Source organism: Rhododendron vialii, chromosome 5a, assembly GCF_030253575.1.
Source record: "Rhododendron vialii isolate Sample 1 chromosome 5a, ASM3025357v1".
NCBI lineage: Eukaryota > Viridiplantae > Streptophyta > Magnoliopsida > Ericales > Ericaceae > Rhododendron > Rhododendron vialii.
In genome coordinates, this window is record NC_080561.1 from 1780833 (window position 1) to 1795733 (window position 14901).

The following is a 14901-nucleotide window of genomic DNA, read 5'->3' on the forward strand; positions in this document are numbered from 1 at the left end:
TTAAAACCTCGGGAAAGTGAAATAATGATAGTCACTGTTGTGATGGTTACGGTCAGGAGATAACAAAAGTGGTCGAGGACCGTTGATTACTGTAAGAATGGGTAACAGTATCGGCACTTGTGGTTTAAGACCAATGGATTTTGATATATCATGCGAACCCTGAATATGACACTACTGGATTTATCTTCCGGAATTTCCGGGGGTGGTGTTATTGGTTGAAATCGGAATATGGGTATCATTTCTCGCGGTTGGTTGGTTTATCATTCGCTCCTTGTGATGGTACAATCGAGTTCAACCCGACATGTAGTTTGATCTTATTCGACTGGAACCCCAGGCTGGGTAAGCAAGGAGAGGGTAAATTGGTAGAGTTGTCATAGTTCAGAGGTTGTTTGAAAAGAATATTTCTCATGGTGGAGAAATTCGAGAATGCTCATAACAGCAAGAAAAAAATTCATAAAAGGCTACTTGTGACTGCTATTGTAATTGCTGCATTACTTTGTGTTATTTCATTGAATTGCAAATTGTGGTATTGGTTTTTAGGATTTTTACTTGATAAATTATCACTCAGGATACGTTTGTATTGTGGCAAAATGTATCCTGGCAAATTGATTGCTTCGGCGATCAATTTGTCTAAGTGTGCAGGATTTTGCCATAGAGCAGTTGTTACAAGTGGGACCCCTGAAACGGAGGCTAAGTCAATGTTGCTTGGAATCCGTTTCAAAACTAGAGTCGCTCTGGTGTTGTTTTAAATAAAACGTACGTAGATTTTTGTATTATTTTGAAATTGTAATTTTTGTACAAAGGTAGATAAGGGCCTAGTAGTTTGTAAAGGTTAGCATATTCTAAGAGTAATGCTTTCGAAATTTCTTAGAAAATCGGGGTGTTACAAAATAACATGATGAATAAAATAAAATAAAAAACAAACCAAAACGTTGGGAGAATGGGTATTTAATCTCGAAGGAGTCATTTTCGCACTTTCTTTTTTGATATCCACTCCTTTTGTGTTTTTTAACTTGTCATTAAAAAAAATTTTGTTTTTATTTATTTTTGTTGGCTAGAAAAGAATGAAGAAAGTGTGGACATAAAATGAAGAGTTTGAAAATTATTTCCCTTTTCTCTGGTCCTTTTACCCTTGATACAGAAAACTTGATGAGTGCTAACAAAAATTAAGGGGGAGTTTTTAGTAATGAATAAATTTTGAAATTTTTTTTATAGCAATCAAGTTGTTAGGTGTTTTCCGTAGTGAATAAGTTATTAAGAAATATCAAGTTGTAATATCAAGTTGTTTCAGATAGTGAATAAGTTGTAGATGTGTTTAAGAGTAGAGTTACTGTTGCAATTTTTTTTTTTGGTTGACAAGTTGTTAGCTACCGTGAACAAGATGATAAAATGTCAAAACTTATTAATTTTGTAAACAATATGCTAAAAATATCTACGTTTTTTTTATACTTCATACATAAATTGCTACCAGAAACATGGCCGAAAAGTGAAAAAAAAATGAAAAGAGGATAGAGAATAGCATGGACATCAAAATTAATAAGACAGGTGTAGGTGGATGTTAACGCCGTTGGTTTGCCGTTTGTCTTCGGTATCCGGCCTTTGAGAATTGTATGTGTGTCAGAATAATGACATAGGGCAAATTTTGATTGATGAGAAGCGTGCAACATCCGTCAAAAATGACGTGTTTGCCCTAATGGGAACGAATAATTTATTGTGGATAAGGATTCCCATGGGAAAGGTGAAGTGACGTGTGTGGGGGTACAGAGGGGGGAGAGAGAGAGAGAGAGAGAGGCTTGGGGAAGCACATGGGTTGGTCGGTGGGTAGAGAGAGAAAGGTTGGCAACTTGACTTCTTGTTGACTTAGATCCCGTTTCAAAAATCTTCTTAAAAAATAAGCAGCTTATTTCACATTTTTAAACTCAAAAATAATATAAATAAAAAATAATTTTTCAATTTTTTTTGCATCGTATAAAAGATCTCAACGAGATTTTTCAAACAAGATCTATAGTGCATATTTTTAGATTTCAATAAGCCCCTCATTTTTGAACTTGAAATTGCCTTCTTAAAAAATAAGGGCTTATTTTGAGTTCTGACCAATTTGAGTCGGATTGACGTATGTGAAAAAGTCTTTATTTTTTAAAAAGGTAATTTTGTTTGAAAAAACTCATCGAAATTTTTTATACGATGTAAAAAAAATTAAAAATATATTTTTTATTTATATTATTTTTTAATTTAAAAATATAAAATAAACTGTTTATTTTTTAAGGAAATTTCTGAAACGGAACCTTACATCTTGCAAGTCTTCGTTTGTAGAATAGAAAAACCTTCAATTTTTTTAATACCCTGAAAACATTTTCTTTTCAGAGATCACACTGGGTGGTGGCCATCCATTTTGCAAAACTTATCCAACAACTTTGAGCTTGCAAGAACTCTGAGCCTACCTTTGATCATCCAGAATACACAAGGGAATATGGCTCTCTCACTCGTTACGAATTTGCTCACAACTCTCCAACCTTTGGTTGAAAAAGAGGTGGGATTGCTTTTGGGGGTTGACAAAGAGATCACAAAGCTGCAAAGCACGCTCTCCACGATCGAGGCAGTCCTCGAAGATGCAGAGAGAAATCACCCAGAAGATAGAGCAATACAAGATTGGTTGCGAAAGCTCAAAGGTGCTGCTTACGAGGTTGATGACATCTTGGATGAATGCTCCACGGAAATCCTCCGATGGGAATCCAAAGGCCAAAGTTCTGGGTCTCTGAAGAAGGTAAACGTTAAATTCCGTCATAGGATAGGGCATATGATGAAAGAGATCTCAGAGAAATTAGCTGCGATCGCTGATGAGCGCAACAAGTTTCACTTTCGTAACATGGTAGTGGAGAACCGAGATGAATTCTCTAAAAGTCGTGAAACTAGCTCCCTTTTAACTCTACCAGAACTGATTGGGAGAAACCAAGATAAAGAAAAGATAATCAAAATTTTGTTGGAGGACGCACTTGAGAGGGACGAGGAGGTTTCTGTGTACCCCATAATCGGTATGGGAGGGCTCGGAAAGACAACGCTGGCACAAGCTGCCTTCAACGACGAGAGAATGAAGATCCACTTCGACCTTAGGATATGGGTTTATGTATCTCAAGATTTCGATCTTCAAAGAGTGATAAAATCAACCATAGAATCCATATCAGGGGAGACTTGTCAATTGTCAGACTTGGATTCCCTACAGAAAAAGCTTCGAGAGATGTTGAATGGGAAAAGATACCTGATTGTGTTAGATGATGTATGGGACGAAGGTCAAGAGAAGTGGGATAAGTTGAGGTACACTATAGCATGCGGATCTAAAGGTAGTTCTGTTATTGTCACTACTCGTGTTGAAAAGGTTGTATCAATCGTGGGAACTCTCCCAACTCACTGCTTGTCCTATTTATCTGAAGAAGATTGCTGGCTGTTGTTTAAGCAACGTGCATTTGGAAACGGCAATGAAGAGCGTCCAAACCTGGTGGCTATTGGGAAAGATATAGTGAAAAAGTGTGGGGGTGTACCTTTAGCTGCTACAGCTCTTGGAGGGCTCCTGCGGTTCCAACGTGAGGAAAGTAAGTGGCTTTCTATTAAAGAGAGTGAAATTTGGAACTTACCGCAGGATGGAAATCCCATCTTGCTGGTCTTGAGATTAAGTTACTATAATCTCCCATTGGAATTTAGACGGTGTTTTGCTTATTGTGCCTTCTTTCCAAAGGGTTCTGAAATTGAAAAAGGAAATTTAATTCGTCTTTGGATGGCCAATGGCTATATATCTCGCAAAGACAAACTGGAACCGGAAGATCTTGGTGACCACATTTGCAGCGAACTATGTTGGAGATCTTTTTTCCAACTTGTGGATAAACCTGAAACTGAAACCTATAGCTGGTTGACATCACCGGGTTGGGAAGAAGACTGCAATTGCAAGATATGGTTCAAGATGCATGATCTTGTGCATGATCTCGCTCAATACATCATCGAGGATGAACGCCACATGATGGAGTATAGAGGTTCCAGTGATATAGGTGATAGAAAAGTTCGCCAAGTCTCCATAGCAACATATTCCTTCTTTCAACCGGACAAGTGCGATTTTAGAAAATTTGGCTCACTGCGAGTCTTTGAGGCAGGCGTCACTCTAGTGAGGAAGTTGCCGTCTTCAATTGGCAAGTTGAAACACTTACGGTATTTGGACATTTCAGGCTCAATAATCAATCATCTTCCTAATTCAATTTGCACCTTGTGGAATTTACAGACATTAATTCTAAACAGATGTGTCTACCTCAAAAGACTGCCCAATAATATGAAATGCTTGAGAAATCTGCGACATCTGCACCTGTCAAGCTGTCCGTTGACGAAAATGCCCCCTGAAATTGGTCAGTTAACTTGCTTGAAGGAATTGAGTTTATTTGTTGTGGGTAAGAACAAAGGTTGTCACCTAGCTGAATTGCAACACTTAAACTTGGGAGGTGTACTCCGAATCGTGCACCTTGAGAGAGTGAAGAATCCAATGGATGCTAAAGAAGCCAATTTAGTGGGAAAACACAATTTACGTGTTCTGATACTGTGTTGGGAAGATAATGATGAATCAAAATCACAAGAAAACGTCGAAGAACTACTTGAAGCCCTTGAACCACATCCAAACATTGAGAAGTTGGTCATAGAGAATTACTATGGCACCCACTTGCCGCGGTGGATGATGGATCTTAAAAATATAGATCATATTGAGCTCGGAAATTGCAAAAATTGCGTAAAACTTCCACCAATTGGACAACTACCTTTGCTGCGAAAGCTGACAATTTGGAGTATGGACAAGGTCAATTATATTGACGATGATTTGCCCGACGGAGGCCCAGTGAAAGGATTCCCATATTTGGAAGTGTTGACGATGAATAATTTGTCCAGTTTGAAAGGTTTATCAAGAAAGGAGGGAAAAGAATTGTTCCCTCTTCTTCGCAGGATGGAGATCAAAAATTGTCCTAACTTGAGCTTCCGTAGTCTTTCCCCGCTGAAAAGATTATCGGTTGCGAGACCTTGCACCAACGCGGTACTGGAGTCAATCTCAACTTGTGAAAGTCTCACTTCTGTTGTAGTTGTTGTAAATGCGGAGGCTATTTGTTTTCCGGAAGAGGTTCTGAGAAACCTAACTCTTCTCAAGTCACTTCACATTGATTTTTTTACAAAGCTACAAACGTTTCCTAATGGCCTTGCACACCTCAAGCGATTGAAGTCATTGTCCATCGAGCATTGTTATAAGCTCGAGTCTTTGCCAGAGGAAGGGCTACGAGGTCTTGAATCTCTCCAACTTCTGTCAATCCGGGGCTGCAAAGAGCTTAGTTCCTTGTCTGAGGGCTTGCAACATCTCGTTTGCTTGGAGTCATTGGAAATTTTTGCGTGCCCAAAGCTGGTGGCTCTGCCAGAGAGCGTTAAGCTCCTCAAATCTCTTCAACGTGTACGAATGGGTAGGTATTTAGATGTGTCGGTGCCTTTGCCTGAGACCTTGCAACATGTCCCTGCGTTACAATATCTAGATATTTCCTGTTCAACACTGACATCATTGCCAGACTGGCTGGGGAACCTCACAACTCTTCAGTCATTGATCATTGACTGCCCAAAGATTTCATCACTTCCAGCTAGCATCCAAAGGCTTACCGAACTCAGACGCTTGTCAATTGCCGACTGCGGTCCTGAACTAGCCAGGCGATGTGAGAAAGGAAAGGGCGAGGATTGGCATAAGATAGCACATATTCCGCACGTGCAAAGCCACAGGTACAATGTTTCTTAATTTACTCTCTGCATATTTTCGTTTGATTCTAGTGTTTTCATGAAGCTTGTCAACAATAGCCCTCCATGAAGGGATATGTTAGGGCTGGCTCTAGCCCCAAATTTTGGCCCGAAAATGGGGCCCGCCTTAATTTCATTTGTTTATAAATATTAAAATTATTCCAAAAAGAGCAAAGGAATTTGTACCTGGTTTAGTGATACTTTCATTTTGTCAGGCCCCCCTGTCTTTCTATTGCTGATTTTTTTGTTATTTTTGTCTCCTCATTTTTTCCTTAAAATTCCAGAGATTTTTCAAAAATCACATTATTTAATACTTTACAGAGATTTTTCAATTAACAAAGACAACAATAATGTACAAGTGATGTGTGATTACATCTAATTAAACAATTTTTCACAAAGGTTGGAAACTAACTTAAAAAATCGAGCAAGGCGTTAAAGTTCATTATTGTTCGTACACAAGTTGCAGTTCACATAAGTTGGAAACTCTCTCTCTTTTTTTCTCCTAAGAACTCTTGCGGTATTCATATCCTTGTACGTTTACCTCTTACAATAGTTTCCTTCTAGTTTGAATTTCAGTAACTTTTTGGTAGTTTATTTTTTATTTTTATAACAAAAATCTTAAAGATGCAGTTATCCAATGTTTGGAGGAGTTCGTTTTCTGGACGCTAAATATGAGGGCCGGCGTTCAACATATGACATAGACAGTTGACGAATCGCTAATGGTATCTTTGTTGCAACCAAAATCTATATTTTTTACTTGAATTCGAGACGTGTTTCCATATATTTCTCTGTATGCTCTATAGATGAATAATGTTGACTGAGACACTCTTAGCAGATTCATTGAATTAGCTAGAGTGTTTCTCTACTTGCACAAAATTTCCATTTTCATGTTTGGCGCAATGTTTTAGTATATTCACAAAAATATAGTGGCTGGTTCACAAATTAAGCATGTAAAGTACTTTTCAGCCAAATAATCAGAAATTTCTGTTAGTTAGATGACAACAAGTTCTTTTTCTTCAGCAAGGAAAAGAGAAACGAATTCGTCCCAATTGACTGAGATTTCAATATTAATTCATGTCTGGTGTATAACGATGAACCAGGATCTCGTTGATGATTTGCTACCGCTTATTTCAAAGAAACATAATGAATTTACTCACAATGGTGTTACATATTTGTTTCGCTTGTATTATCCGGTTTATTGGTTGAGTTAGTGTTCGGTTATAAACTTTAGTTATTTTGTTGAACGAGACAGAAAGTTTGCACAAGCAGATAGAGATATATTGAAAGAGTCAATTAAGTGATACGATCTAAATGTTATTGAAGCTCCTCTTTGTTTATGAGATTTACTTTGTGTGTTCATCAAGGCATACATGATTAGTTTCTGAAGCCTATGGTTATGTTTGTCTGCTCCTTTTGCTTTCCGTTTTTTTTTATTTTCGTTAAACTCAGTCTTGGATCTGGGATTTGTCGACTAGAAGGGAAATGACATGCAAATGAAATGACTTCACGAATACATTCTTGGGGGTGGAATTGTGAAGATTGGCTCCTTTTCGCATACCTCTCCGTCTGGATGCCTGAATACAATGTTGACTCTGAAGCCTATGTTTTTCGCGTCGAGACGGTGGTTAAGTCTGCCTGGAAGCGCCACACTAGGTTTTTCCAGTTTTTGGGTTTGGAGGGTTAAAAACCTATGTTGGTTGGGATATTTTTTGCAAGGACATTATTAGTGTATTGTATAGCGATTCATTATTCGCGTATCCGAGAGGAAAAAATAATAGTTTCTATTAGGGTTTGGGAGAGAGAACTTGAACTTTGGGTGCGGTTAGATTTTGAAAGGGGGTTGAAGCAGAAACTCGGCTTTGTTTTTCTCTTGAGCAACCGTTTGCCTTTGCATTAATTGAAGCCCTTACTCGATTTTGCCCGTGGAGTAAGTTTACACCCAACGTAAGCCGAACCACATCCTTCGTCTCTCTCGGTTTGATTCTCTCTCGTTTGCTTGATTTTGCTTCTCGCATTACTTTTGTTTGATTCAATATTCATAACCATCAATTGTTGAGTCTTTGGTGGCTGGCTCTCCACAACACAGTAATCAACAAAAACAATACTACCGGCCGTGTATGTTGTACTCGTTTCTTCTCATTTCCACCATTAGAAAGCTAATATCCATCCCTTGGTTTGGTTACCTTCCTTTTTGGTTGCGGCCTCAGTTCGGATGCATTGTTGGCAGAAGCTTGTGGGCTGCTCAGGGGGCCTTAAGATAACAGATTGGAGTGAGTTTCAAGTAAGCCATTGCATTTTGTCCTATGCAGAACACACAGGGCAATGACGGTTCTGTCTTTGAAGCTATGCGCTTGTGTTTGTGTCTGTACCATTGCTTATACTCATATTTATGTATCTTTGTGATTTAGACTAATAGATAAGAGGTATTGGTGCAAACTGCTTGCTGTTTTACTGGATATTTAACGGTGTTATGTTTGTGGCTGATGGGGCCGGCCACTGGGTGTTATGTTTGAGAACCTATATTATTTTCTCAATTTGAACGTGATTTTGTCGTCCTTTTACCGGTGAAATTTTTGTTCTTCGTGAATCTGTAACTCTTCTTAGTTTCATTGAATGAGAAAGCTTCCACCAAACAAATCAGAAAGTTCTCAATACCCTTGAGAGCGGACTCCTCCCTTCTTCCTCGCCTTCAATAAGAACACAATATGAAAGTATCGCTCTTTCTTAGGGGGCAAGAACGTTTAACTTTACATGATCACGAAAGCAGGAAAATAACCTGACAGACTGGCGTTGAGCATGGCAACAAGAGGAGGCCGTCTAAAGCTTCTTCCAGCGTCGGGGCCCTAACAAAAGAAACCATCCTCACCAATGCAGATAGCAGCAATGAACAAGAAAAGGCAATTCATTTCTGTTGTATCACTTACAAGAGCCCGGGAAGGTACTTATATAAAAAAAGAGCCCGGGAAGGAAGAGCGGCAATCTGCTACTGTTGGTACTCCAAAATTGTCCAATCGTAAACACAATCCAACTGGAATCGTGTGACCCGATTAACAAGGATACTTTTATCGGTTATTAAGATGTAGGAAATGACCAAGCGTAAACTTCAATCTCTTATAGTCTGGGTGTTCTGAAGTGCATATTACAAAGCAACACATAAAAACCTTCATGAACAAGGAGGTCTCAGAATAATCTCTTCAAATAAGCATAATCTGGCGTATCATAAAATCATAGACGAGGACAGTAGTTTAAGTATGATGCAAACTCTGTTGGATAACCCCGGAAGAGAACCTGAGAAAGTAGTGTAATAAAGATGGCATCATACAGATTAAATCAGAGAAAACATTTTAGCGCTGTATTTACATAGAAGTTACCTCAATAGTTTGCACCTTTCTTGTATTGATCTGGGTTTTGAGACCCATATAGGGTGTTTGGGCTTTGTCTCATTTGGGTGTCCTGGATTGGTTTCTTGCAAATCATAGGTTTGGGTCTCGGGTTGGATTGATTATTCTTCTGAATATGACGTTTCCTTGTTCCTGTTAGTCTTGTAACAATTTTAAGATTAATGAAATTTTTTTTTCCGTTCAAAAAAAAAAATTTAGTTTCCACCTTTCTTTCATGATTTTTTTCATACTTGCGCTTCTTAGTTCCTGCTTTCACAACCTGCCAAGTAAGACTACCCCCCACTTGGGATCAAGACTATAAAAAGAAAATGCACAACAAACACATAAGAGGAAATGCAGCAATTATCACCTTCCTCTTAGGAAGTACGTGAGGAGATATCCAAGTGATTCTAAATCATCCCTCCGGCTGTTCTTTGCAGACCACAAACAATAAAAAAGAACAAAGTAAATAATGGACAACTGATCTGATCAAAATAATAATAATAATAATGGACAACTGATGCATAAAATAATTTCCCCACTTTGAAGACAAAACTGTCATGCGATGAATAAAGCGTGACTGCATAACAATTTCGAGCCAAAGGAAAAGGAGACATGCCTTAGTTGTGTACATCTGACCAACAGTTTCAAGAAAAGAGCATTGAGAGTTCTAAACAGAACATGGGACCAACATCCTAGGTGCCAATATATTTTTATCCTATGCATTACCCACAATAAGGAAGTTCATGGTGTAACTCTCGCAAAATTAAGAGAGATGAGAGACGAGAGAGAGGATATCGTCGGTGTATTTCTCATGTCGATTGGTGTTGGGAAAAAGGAAAATATAGTCCTAATTCTAATTTGGAAAAGATATAGGTACCGACTGATTGGATGCCGTTGATTCTCGCGTAGGCCCCCTTGGTATTTTTTTATAGAATTTTTGGACGGCTCGGATCAGCCGTCCGGTGGCCGGAGACGGCCCGGCACGGCCGTCAATACGATTTTGGTGGGGAATCAGTCAGTACGGATAGCAACTCTCATTCTAATTTTAACCCATATATTTTAGGTAATAACATATTTACTCTCGCACATATCCAAAACGTATCCGAGCGTATCCAACACGTATCCGAAATGTATTAGGATACCAAAAAATAATTCTAAAAACAGTGGATACTTTAAAAAAAAAAGGTATCGGATACGTATTCAGAGCGTATCCGAGAGTATCGGTATCCTATTCCGATACGTGATACGCAGGCCGAAATAGAGTATCCATGCTTCAAAGGATGGAACAAACCAACACACCTTTCATAGAGCCACCAAATTACCATGAAACTTGAAAGCATCGCATCTACACAAGATAACAGATGGAATGAGAATGCTTACAATAGAGCTCAAACATATCTGTGATTCGTACATCGATCTCTGCCAGCGTCATCCTTCAAAACTCGACCGAATCGAGAATTGGAGATCAAGGAATTTGAAATTTTGATCAATCAACAACTAAATTCCACCTTCAAATCTACAATAATATTAAGTTTAGGGGACAACTAATTAAGCCGGATACAGAATTTAGTAATATGGGATGTGTTAAGAAAAGGTGCTTCTATGCTTTTGATCATGCACCTGCATGAATAACAACAACAACAGATCTCTTAATGAAGTCAAGATGAACAAAAACACAAAAAACGGACATCACTGATTGATGGCTCATAGTTAAGATCTCGAAGTAAGAAATTTAACTTCGTAACACAGTATAATTGAATATCAAAAAAAAAAAAAACACAGTATATTTGCTCAAACCAAGTAAAGTAATTTAACTTCAAACCCAGAATTATAATAACTTGAATTCCTCATCATAAACCCTTCAATCATTACGAACAATGAACAACTTTGACCAGTTCAGCTTTGACCGTTGAGCCCACTATGTTTCTTGCTTCATGAGAAGTTCACCAAACTCTCTCCTCATATCTTGTTCTGTCAAACTCCATCTTCTCAATTTAGTCCATCAGTCAATTTAGTCCAATTTCGAAGGCATCCCAACATCACCTCCTGTTTACGCATGAGAGAGAACATATGCAAACCCGCAAATTAAACCTGTCAAGCTTTGTGAATGATAGTTTGTGAGTCTGGAGACTCTGGACTACACAGCCAAACAGCTTCAAACCGAAATTGTGATCTAGACTTCAAAGAACTTCAAGCTGTGTCCAAAACCAACGGGCTATGATCTGTAGAAAATCCAGGTATCCCCATAGAGATTCCTGATTCCATCCGCTAAACTCTGTCGGTTCAACTAAAATATCTCGAATACTTTGTTGTGTATATCCCTGTTAAACTCATCCTCTTCCCACAACCCATAGTGATTTCCAAGTGAATCTGTCCCCAGATTGCCCAATTCCATAATTTCCTCTTTCTTCCTTCTCCCCATATGTGGAGATGTTCTGACTTGTACCCTGAATATGCATCCTCACAATACTGCCATCCTACAATAACTTCATCAGAATGGTCCCCCAAGCCAAAATCCGGTACAGATGTTGCTGTATGTTTATAGGACAAAAAATGAGATACATAGCCCGATGAAATATTGTCAGGGTTATACCTAGTTCATCATTCTTTACAGAGACCTTTCAACCGTCTTTAAACTATATTTGTTCAGACATGAAGGAGTGGTAAAATGGTAAGCAGGGGTTTACATTGGATTATATATCAGAGACCCTAACCAAATCAGCACATCATACACGTAAGACCAGTAAATTTAGCTCCTATGCCAACAACTAACTGCCTTACTCTGCACCCAGCGAGATAAGGGGACAACATTTCCTTTCCGTTCTATTCCAAACATTTACATCGCATCTACAGACATGTCAATCTTCAATAAACCTCTTGCATAAATATTGATTCGAATAGAAGGAAATGTTGTTTTGCGAATACAACAGTAGGAGTCTTTTTTTTCACTCTTTGAAGCTCTCTCCATGCATTTCTTTTGTATTGTAATGATTTCTTCTTTTGATCTTTACAATTAATAAAAAAATTCTTTTCCAAATCAAACCGAGCCTTAAGTCCCAATCAATTGAAGTCGGCTACATGAATCATTTTTCTCCATTGAGCTCTGTCAAGGACCACTTGTTCACTCAAACCTATTAGAGTCATATCTTTGCGCACAACAACGTTCAATGTCAATTTAGGTCATCCCCTCTCCATAGCGTTATTATCCAAAACTATCCTATTCGCTCTCTTAACTAGTGCATCTCCAGGTCTACGGTAGACATACTCAAGCCACCTTAGCCTATTTTCTCTCAACTTCTCCTCTATAGGTGCTACACATCTCACGAACCGTTTCATTTATAATCATGTCTCGTCTAATCTTACCACACATCCACCTCAAATAAAAAACATATTTCATCGTTTCTATAGAAACTCCTGAGGGAAATATAAGAAGTGCTTTGCAATAAGAACAAATCATTCCTAAGCATAGTCATAGTATACTTACTAGAAAAAAAAAACTGACACAAACACAATACATTTCAATTATCAGTTCAATCATGATAAAACTAAAACCTGGTATATTAGCTGAGCTCAAACGAAGTAAAGAAAGTTAACTTCATACCCAGCATTAATAATGAGATTTTGAGCCATTGGTGAACGGTGAACCCATAATTCGAAAGCCAACACTTTCTTGCATTTCATCTGCCCCAATGAAAAACTACACAGTCAAATTTCTTGGAAATTGAAATGCTCTATTGAAATCCCAACAAAACGACTATACCCAACTGGGAAATTCAGCAAATCTAAATTGAAAAACAAAGAACGAAGAGAGATTACGTTTGGGTCTGAATTGAAACGGTTCTGCGGCTCGGGCTCTGAAGTGAATGGGTATACCAGCGGAGAATCTCGAACGAGTTTGTTAGGAATTGAAGGAGAAGGTTGTACATATGCCTAAGTATAGTCGCGTATGTTAGAGCGAGATTGTATTTGGGCTCGAAGAAGAGGGGTTTTTATATGCCAAAGTAAAGTCGCTTTTGTTTAACGCGAGTTAGCTAACTCATACTTCTCAGGTTCAGTCACCCTACAGTATTAATCGAATACGAACTTACATCAGGTTTATTTCAGAGATCTAGATCAATCATATTGTAGAAATCATGAAAAACACTATCCCTGACGAAATTCATTCTAATCGGATATGAATCAATAGCTCATCGAGAAGTAAAACGAAGAATTTTCATTTTTAATACTAGGCTTGGTTTCATTGAATCAAATCCAAAGCAAATCAGTCGCGTTTTAAAGCCTTGAACATGGGACCTCTATTAAGGGTAAACCTCACCAGCACCCTTAGATTTCACTCAAATCATATTGTATGCCCCTTTATGCTCTAAATTCACACATTGCACCTCCTTATTTTTTGTGAAATTTTGTAAAATTTGGACCCACATTTTCAACAAAACAATTTTAAAAATACAAACTTTGCCCTCATTTTCTCTTCCTTTTTTTTAATCACTGCACACATTTCTCTACCTATAGATATTTTCAAACATAACTAAAAACAAATTCCAAAATCAAAGCACACCCTCTCTATCTATCGCGAATCAAAATCAATCTCGGCCTTCATATATGTATACTTGAAGATATCGATATATCATCAGCCTTCATACCTGCTAAAAATCAAACGAAAATTAGATACCAAGTCAATCTCATCAACAGAACGACTGTAAAATGAAGTCAACGAAGAATTGAGTTAAATAGGTCAACTATAAAAAATTCAATTAAATATGTGGAGGAAACCCAATTTCAGTTTAATCAAGAACCATACCAATAGCGTTCCTGATGTCCCAAATTGCCTTAAAATTAGTCCAATCACATCATAATCAGATAAATTTAGTTGTGTTTAGATAGGTGGTGACTTTGTGATACAGAGAAAGTGGATCTATGATTGATTCTTTTGTCTTTTTATTTGTATTCTTTAAACTTTTTTCAATCTCATTTGAATTTCACTTGATAAACTAGCATTCCCAAAGCCATTTGTAACATTTCTCTCTCTCTCTCTCTCTCTCTCTCTCTCTATATATATATATATATATATATATATATATATATATATATATCCCTCTCTCTCTCTCTCTCTCTCTAACCCTAAGGAAGCCGCCGCCCCGCATCTCTTCCCCAGGGTTTTACATCCCAACCCAATGGGTGACGAGAGGGGAGGGATTTCTCCTCCTTGTGGGATTTTTCCATCTCCCGATCTTAGATTTCAAAGATTTTCTCTCCTTCTCCCTTCACCCCCATCTTTTATCGTTTTGGCAAAAAAAAAGAAAACTTTTTTCAATCTTAGTTCATACTTTTTGTATAGCTCATCGATCTAAATAGATTAAAGATAAGCAAAATGCTAAACAGAAAGAAATAACATTGTTCCTAAAAATTTCTTAATCCAAACCACTTTTAAGAGGGCTGTGCAGTGTGTTGTCCCCACTTATCTTCTTTGAAGTATTTATGTAAACGATCTCATTTTGTCTTTAAGAATTTATGTTAACAAATCATATTTTAATTATGTAGGTCATTACTCTCTTTTCAAACAATAATCGTCCCTCTTATGAAATCTTCCTCCGTCTATAGTTGTCACTTTGCTGTTATCCTCGATCTAATAAATAAAATATCTATAAACGTAAACCTCACCTTCACCCTCATTGGATCAACTATTTCAGTAAACTCCTATTAAACTTCCTCACCTTCACCTTTA

General features: G+C 37.8%; 1 protein-coding gene and 1 long non-coding RNA gene across 11 annotated transcripts; both read right to left on the minus strand.

Annotated features, from left to right (window-relative positions):
- Nucleotides 1–7985: 7985 nt before the first annotated feature.
- Nucleotides 7986–9311, minus strand: LOC131325408 (uncharacterized). Its single transcript, XR_009199694.1, has 2 exons — nucleotides 9165–9311; nucleotides 7986–9081 (listed from the first exon to the last, which is right to left on the minus strand). It is a non-coding gene; the product is annotated as an uncharacterized LOC131325408 (long non-coding RNA).
- Nucleotides 9312–10360: 1049 nt separating this feature from the next.
- On the minus strand, nucleotides 10361–13202 carry LOC131325405 (uncharacterized). Of its 10 annotated transcripts, none has more exons than XR_009199689.1 (3): nucleotides 12993–13202; nucleotides 12778–12857; nucleotides 10361–10692 (listed from the first exon to the last, which is right to left on the minus strand). XR_009199689.1 is itself a non-coding variant. In XM_058357661.1 (3 exons), the coding sequence occupies exons 1-3, from the start codon at nucleotides 13100–13102 to the stop codon at nucleotides 11507–11509; spliced, it is 345 nt and encodes a 114-aa protein (XP_058213644.1). In that variant the 5' UTR covers nucleotides 13103–13202; the 3' UTR covers nucleotides 10365–11506. The 10 variants fall into 10 exon arrangements, 1 of the variants encoding a protein (XP_058213644.1); XM_058357661.1 differs by having other exon boundaries at nucleotides 10365–11645; nucleotides 12778–12873; XR_009199688.1 differs by having other exon boundaries at nucleotides 10366–11645.
- Nucleotides 13203–14901: the final 1699 nt, after the last annotated feature.